The sequence below is a fragment of the Candoia aspera genome, chromosome 2, assembly GCF_035149785.1.
Source record: "Candoia aspera isolate rCanAsp1 chromosome 2, rCanAsp1.hap2, whole genome shotgun sequence".
Lineage (NCBI taxonomy): Eukaryota > Metazoa > Chordata > Lepidosauria > Squamata > Boidae > Candoia > Candoia aspera.
Window position 1 is genome coordinate 147,198,060 of NC_086154.1, and position 7,835 is coordinate 147,205,894.

The 7,835-nt window shown below is 40.0% G+C and overlaps 1 protein-coding gene across 2 annotated transcripts; it reads right to left on the reverse strand.

The window, feature by feature from the left end:
• Positions 1–2,718: 2,718 nt before the first annotated feature.
• On the reverse strand, positions 2,719–7,291 carry ABT1 (activator of basal transcription 1). Of its 2 annotated transcripts, none has more exons than XM_063294086.1 (4): positions 7,183–7,291; positions 5,530–5,862; positions 4,969–5,144; positions 2,719–3,837 (listed from the first exon to the last, which is right to left on the reverse strand). In XM_063294086.1, the coding sequence occupies exons 2-4, from the start codon at positions 5,798–5,800 to the stop codon at positions 3,499–3,501; spliced, it is 786 nt and encodes a 261-aa protein (XP_063150156.1). In that variant the 5' UTR covers positions 5,801–5,862; positions 7,183–7,291; the 3' UTR covers positions 2,719–3,498. The 2 variants fall into 2 exon arrangements, with proteins under 2 accessions (XP_063150156.1, XP_063150157.1); XM_063294087.1 differs by having other exon boundaries at positions 7,190–7,283.
• Between the last annotated feature and the right edge of the window lie 544 nt (positions 7,292–7,835).

Consider the following 7,835-nt stretch of genomic DNA (forward strand, 5'->3'; position numbering starts at 1 on the left):
AGGAAGTTGCAAGTCATGGTCACATGATGTCACGTTTAACAACCTGCAGTGATCTGCTTAATGACTGCAGCTGGAACTGTCGATTAGCTGTCAGAGGTGGCCACCCTAGTATCTTCCCCAGGCAGCAATCAGGGCCTTGGCTGAGCCACCTATCAGATCCTCACGGAAAACCCCAAGCTCTCTCTGGAACCCCACTGTCCATCAGCATATCTTTAGCTAGGATCCCATAAGGATGCAGGGGGCAGATCTTAAGAGTCTCTGCAATACAATCCTAAGGATGTTTGTTGAAATAAATTATAATGAGATCAATACAACTACTTCTGTAAAGCAAGAGAGCACCTTTCCAACGGTTTTACTGCAGCAGCAATAGGGACAGAGGCAGTAAACAAAGGGTAGCAGAAGTAGCACCAGGTTGAAGGTAGGGAAACATATGAAAACAGTAGCCCAACCTTCGGGCATAATGCAGTCTCCTGGTGAGCAATAAAATGTGGGAAACAGTTTACTGCTTAGCTCAACATAGTTTTTGGTAAGACGAGCCTTTGATTTCTCTTTCATTTGGCATGACATGAATATAGGGCAATTCTTCACAGTCAGTTCCAAGGGCAGCTCCACATATATTATATTTCAGTGAGATTCAGAAGTTAGGGACAGAGAGATCATTTTAAACCCACCACCAGCACCACTATCCACTCCTGTCCCACTATATCTTATGGCAGTGTCCTTTACTTTCCTCCATTCTTCTGTCCCTTCAAGTCAATGGACAAGTGGGAGTGTGTGGGGAAATCACAATTCTGAAATAATTCTTAGGATTATATTGTAGATTAGTCTCACATTCCTGGATGAAAAATACCGATCCTTCCTTAGGGACATTTCTAACCCGTATTTTGGACAGAGAGCCCTCCATAAGTGCAAGCTCAATGCAATTCTTCTTTCACTATCCCTAAAGAATCCTTGCAGATGGGTAGTTATTGGATTATGATCCTGATTCCAGAATGGGATGAACCACTCAAAAGAAACAAAGTACCCCATGCTGTTGAAGCCAACTGGGTCACAGTGACACTGCAAGACCAGAGAACAGCCGAAGTCCCACACCTCTTCCTTTTAAAGAATTGCAGCCCCTCCCAGAATAGAAACTCCTAATATTATTCCTATACCTCGCCCGGATCTCTTTTCCTAATGTGTCCATCCATCCACCCAACCTATTATTGATTCTAAGTACTGCTTCACTGCCAAGAGTATTCTATAATTGCGGCAGGATATAAATTCGATTAACAAATAAATAAGTATTTTGTCATTTGCATCTCCTTACAAGAATCAGCAGCTAAAAATAGGGCATCATCAACAGTCTTGACTCCAGTAAAATATCCTCCACCTTGTTAAGGAAATGCTACAGGAATCCAAGAACCAGGCTGCATCTCCATGCAGGATACAAGAAAGGAAAGTTTTCAAATGACTTAAGTGTAAGTAGACCTCTTAGTAGCATAGAAATAGTTGACTGATCTGTCAAAAATGTACAATGATATATTGAATCCTATTAATACAATATGCTACTATATTCATGAGCAATCTGAGGAACACTCTAGGCCAGTGTTTCTCAACCTTAGTAACTTTAAGAGATGTGGACTTCAGGAATCAGAATTCCCCAGCCAGCATAGGGTCCCTCTGGGAACAGTCAGGGCACTGTTCCAAGATTCACTTTGCAAATTATTGCATCTTGTCTTCAGATCTTTCTGGAAATTGTCATGCCATTCAGTTACGAGCAAACTGTATAACCCAAAGTTGAAAGATGGCATATTTAACCAGACAATCAATGGCTATAATATACAAAAGACGATTCTGTTCTTTTGGTACCAAGCAATTCGTTAAATTGACAGGTAGTATTTTGCTGTCATTTATTGTCAAATTTCACACAGCCCATTTATCCAGGCTTGGGATCGGCATGCAAGTGCATGGCTGGGTTGCAATTAATTAACTGCAGCCAATTATCGGCCCTAGCAAGACCTCTTGCAATTTCTCTGGGAAACTCAATTTCTCAAGGCTTAGGAGGAGGCAGCAACAGTTCTGAGCTTCAAATGCCCAGCAGTTTATCTAGATGCTCACAGATTAGAAAAAGCAAAAAATCTCCTTTTCAAGAAGGCTGAGGCCTCTCCTGGTCCTTTCCACGACAGAGGGGGAGGATGAATAAAAGCATCCACCAGAGCCATTCTGAATTTATCACTTCATCAGATCCCTCAAAACTTAACTCAGAGAGAGCAAAAATTACCTCTGGAGAGAACAGGTCCTGGATTTCTCATTTCCTTGGAGCTCCCACCTGTTTTTATGAGTGAATGATATGGCACAATTAACCTTTGGATTGCACTCCTATATAGGACATCTACTGCTCCTGTGCTGAAGGAAGAGACTCAGCCTTGATGCTTTGATACAGCTCCCTTCAGGGAATGCCTCAAGTGCTCCCTTTTTAAAAGGATACTTTTACACCATGCATAATTTCTGTATCTGTGGGCTTTTCAGTCTAAACAGTTATTATTGCTTTTTCTTGTAACAAAGGTACTCCAAGTCCTCGATCATGAACAACACTTTGCCTGCAACTCCCCCAAAACCAAGTATTTTAATATCACTCATACAATAAACAAAATCTTCCATTGCTAAACAAGGGAATGATCAGCTCCCTTTTCCATATTAATTTCCAAACATTCTGATTAAAAATCACACAGAAAATGCTGCTAAGGAAGTGTTTATTATTTATTTGTTTATTCACTCATTCATTTGATCTCTATCCTGCCCTTCCTCCAGGAACAGTGTACACAGTATTCCTCCTGCCAATTTCCCCCACTACAACAATTGTTAGTAGGCTGGGCCAAGACACAGTTTAGATTACAAAAGATGGACAGATTTGATTCTAAATTCTAAATAAGATCTCTGATAAGAAATCTGAAACTCGTAAGAGTAGGAAAAAACACTTTTTTTTAGTCCGGCAGCATGTGCTCAGGGTTGCATGAATATTACTTTTCTAAACCCAAACCTCTGACTGGCATATCCAATGACATATATTCTTGTAACATCAGTCTTTATATCCACATAGCAAGCAGGAATTCTCAACATTTTTCTTACTTAGCAGTACTTTATATCAGTTCTACAAATGGAGGCAGGACTAAAATACCTTGGCTTTCACTAGATTATACCAACCTTCAATCAGCAAAGGAAGAGCCAAAAGAAAACGTTGCCTTTTCCCCAATAGTAAAAGGAAAGCTTTAATATTGGTCCATATTTAGAAACTCTATATAGTTCCCTAAAGAAACATTCTGCTCAGGAGGCAAGTCTGCAGCTTCTGTACCACCAGCCCACCAATACAGCAGGCCAAGTACTTACTGGAACAACTTGAGCATTTTCCCCTAGAAGGATTGATGGCGTGCTTAGTTTGCCCTGCTTGCAAAAGTTGGCTGCCAACATTGCTAGACCAGGATCATGAGTGGGTCCTTCAGTCCACAGGTCCATCTCTTATTGCTGGATATTGAAGATTTTGGTCAACAGAGATTTGCTTGACTGGGATTTCTGCTGGATCTCAGCAGACCGGGCTAACTGTTGCTTGAGACATTTCTTTCCTTTGCTTGTCTGAATTTCATCCTCAGTACAGCGCTGAACAAAGCCCCAGCTCTTTTCGGCGTGTTCTCCCTGACTGCCCTTCTTTGAAAAGTGCTTGCTCTTCTCCACATTCTGCAGGTAGAAATTAGTCTCACGCTTGGCCTGAGAAACTTCAGCACGCATGCGCTGCTGCCGCACCTGCCTTTCATAGGCAAGCTGCTCACTCAAGTGAGTCCATCTGAAGCGGTTCAAATACTGAGAAAGATATGGAAACTAGTTAATGTGTCATAAAATTATCATATCAAGGTATAACAACTCAAGATTGAGAAGAGCTGACAATCTTGTAGCCCAGGCTTAAATACTTTCCATATTGCCTGAGGCTACTCTGATTAATATCTGGATATTAATCCAGATATTAATATCTAGATTAATATCCAGATATTAATCTAAGGGCTGGAACAATCTGACCTCCTCAGAACTGCTTAAAACCTGTAATAAACAACCTGGTAGTAGAAGTTCAATGGCAAATGTGGGACCATTCATAGCCTTCAGTCTAATCGGAAAAGCTCACTGCAAGCATTTACGTCTTGATACAAGACTGAGCTATCTGTGACATACTCCCAAAAGAAGAAAAAGAGGGGAATAAAAAAGAAATCATCCAGTGCACTATAGATGTGTGATCTGAAATTAATCATTTACAGACTTTCATCCCTTGACCAAACGAAAAAAAGATACTTTGCAGGTATAGAGTTCACGCACCTGAACACCAGCAATCCATTTAAAGAAGTGAGAAGAGATATGAGTGCTTCCAAAACAGCTCCTCAAGAAATATATTTACTCTATTACTATTCCAAAATGTACTCTATCAAATGCACACATACATATAGGGATTTGTTACATCTTCTAGAGTAAGTGGAATATTAAATCACAAATTGATTTTTTTAAATTAGGACTGTCACGTGCTAGATAAGAATTATTTTGAGGGTGTACACTGGTCTATGGGGTGCCATCTGACCATCTCTTGACTCAACCCATTGCATTTTGAGCAAGCATGCTATATGAAAACAGCTGTAGTACATATAAAAATGGATTTAATCCCTCTAATGTCTCTATACATGGCTGAGCTTTCTCACCAAACCAAATATAGTTTAGCAAAGCAAGTGATCTTGCACCAGACTTCATGAATAGAAGCTGGAAATGCAGGAGAAGGAGCACCTTCACAACTTCAGGTCAGAATCAGTCTATCCAGAAGGAGATAAAAACTCGTATCAACCATTAAACCTTTGATTCTGTTCAAGAGCCAATTAAAAGAAAACAGGATGAGTTGTTCCCAATAGCAATTAGATTAGGAATAGATAACAGAGTAATCAGTCCCAGGTAACACACCTTTATATTCCACAGGTCATAATGGAATTGGCTTTTCTTACGAACACCCATAGGAGTATTGTGTAAACTAGCAGCTACCAGCTTTGCCACACGCTTATCCTGGAATTCCACCCAACCTTCAGTGAAGTTTTTGGCATTACTACCAGCCTTCTTCTTTTTCTTTCGAATAAATCGCTCTGAGGAATGCAAAAAGACAAGAGTCATAAACTGTACAGAATTTGGACTAGGCCCAGAACAGTCACACACACACCTGTTGGTTTATGAATAATAAAACCAATTTATCCCACATGTAAAATGTAACCATTAATAATTTCTTTTTGAGATGATAAAAACTGTACAGCATTTCAATTAAAAGTACACCCAGCTTGAAGACAGCTTCCATCTGAATACCACGCCCTTCATCTACTTCTCATGTTAATGAAAGTGTAATGAGAAATGACATTCAGTGGTCCCCTGCTAACCCAGCCTTTTATACTGGAATGTATATTAACTTTATTTAGCATTCTCTTTTCCACATACATAGAACTGCTTACTGACTATAACACACTTATACAAGCTTACCTTCGGGTTGCAAGAAAATACGTCCCACTTCACCATGGACACAAAGCAGGTTTCGGACATGCCGAGGTCGGAAGCGTGGAGGGATATGACCAAGATAAATTATGCCAGGCACAACCTTTTTGTTGCCATTTTGATTAGAGGAATCCAACTGAGAATCCTCTTCTGTTTCCTTGTTTTCGGAGACTGTCTCTATTCCTCCCTCTTCACTGTTCATTACTAAGTCTTCAGTCACCTGTTTCAGCTGGAGTTTTCCTGCACCCTCATCAGCCATTTGGTTTTTGCTCTTAGTTACTATTGGCAATGTATGGATATAACTGGAAAACTATTTTCTTTCTATAATAAAAAAAAGGCAAGAATAATGAAAATTGCTTAGAAGGAAAATGTTTTCTGTCAAACCACCACCCAATTTCCTTTCTCGTCCACATCCTCAAAACTATTATATAAAATCAATTATTACCTGAAATTTATATTGCAATTTCTCCAAAAGCCCATAACTAGCTAGCCAGCAGCATAAATGCCATCATTTCTACAGAAAGACATCTGCAACACATTTGGGCAAGACAAGAAAGCCTCTGTGTGTAATTGTGACAGAGAATTAGGTACATGCTCCTGTCTCCCACAATATATTGCTTCTGATACTCTCTAGCTCTGTAGATTAGAAGCATTACCAACAAACCTTGGAAGCAAGAAGTTAATATCTATTACAGAAGATCCTCAGGTGGCACTCTGCAATGCTCTAGCCTTGAATTTCTAGCATGTTTGTTCCCAAACAGATTATCCACAACTCACCACTACTACAGCCCAAAGATGGTTGAGAACAAAGATCAACCACATCATGGTAGTCCTTCAAGGCAACATTCAGCTTGTTATTTCTATTCATCTTCCCCAGATCACCAGCTGGGTATGCACTCCTGTCTTTCCACTATAATATAGGTCTTACTGCCCCTGCTTGTGTTCACCCAACACATTTTCCTTCTGTCCCCAGTAAAATAGGCAAGTTGGCATCCTGCACACGTTTGCACCACAGCATCCCGCAACTCTTGGCCAGGATGCTAGGGCTTAAGGGCATTGTAATTAATGTATTCATTATTCAAATTTAGGTAACTGCCCATCCCATAGATATGCTCTCTTCTAGTCTTTTTAAAAATATTGATTTTTTTAAAATTATGGAATAGTTTTTAATGCTTGTCTCTTTTTTATGGCTTGTTTTTTATTGCAGGCTGTCCAGAGGCAAGTTTGTGAGATGAGCAGCTATATAAATATGACTGATTGATAAATGAACAAATAAATAAATTGGAAAGGTGCCATGATGTAGCCTCAGACAGAATAAAATATAAATGCATTTATAGCTGTTGTAAAAGAAAATCGGAAGCCACTTCTTTATATATATCTTTTTTCTTTTTCTTTCTTTGTCTTACTTTACTTTCTTTTTAAAAAAACACTGTATTGTTTTTGCTTTGCAAAAAACTTCTTTAATAAAAATTAATTAAAAATAAATGAATAAATGAGTAAGTCAGACTCTGGGAAGCTTACAATGACAACAAATAAAACAACAACAAAAATAATCCAAAATATCTCGAGGACACCGGGTTCTTTCTCACCCCTTACTAATTCTGCTTTAATTTAATGTCCTATTCCATCTTCCCTTGCTACCTCTTACTTTCTTCAAGGAGTTTCTTCTACCTCACGTCCTCCTCAAACGTGCTCCCCGTTGGTTAAGCCGCATCTTCACTAACGGCACTGTCGCAAACGGAAGCGAGCATTTCCGTTGGCAAGAGATCGACGGAAAAGGAGGCGGGGCTTGAACAGCTCCGACGAATGAAGAAGCAGAGGCGATGGGACGAGGTTAAGGTTGAGGAATGCCAAAGCAGCCAATCGCAAGCTGGCCGATCAAGCGTGGGAGGATTTGTGTGCAAGTCTTGCCTGTTCGAATGTTTAACTTGCGCGCGCGGATCGACGGCTCACCTGATATCTCGTTCTTACGAGGAAATGTTTTTGTCACGGCGGAAGGAAGGGTAAAGAGGGGCTCTGTACAAATAAATAGGTCTGCCTTTTCCCGCCCTTTACAGATGTTGAACGTGAACTCTTGCAATTCTCAACTAGAGTGGTTTTGGGCCATGCAGCTGTAGGCTGATGGGAGCTGAAGGCCAACAAATCTGGAAAGGCAGAAATGATCCCTCGCTTAAGGTTGCCATCTTTTTTTCATTTTTTACTATGTTTCTAGGTCAAACGTGCATCATTTTTAAAATTCAATTTACTGAATGTTAAACTTAGTCAGAGGTGCTTGGTAGATTATATTGCACCAT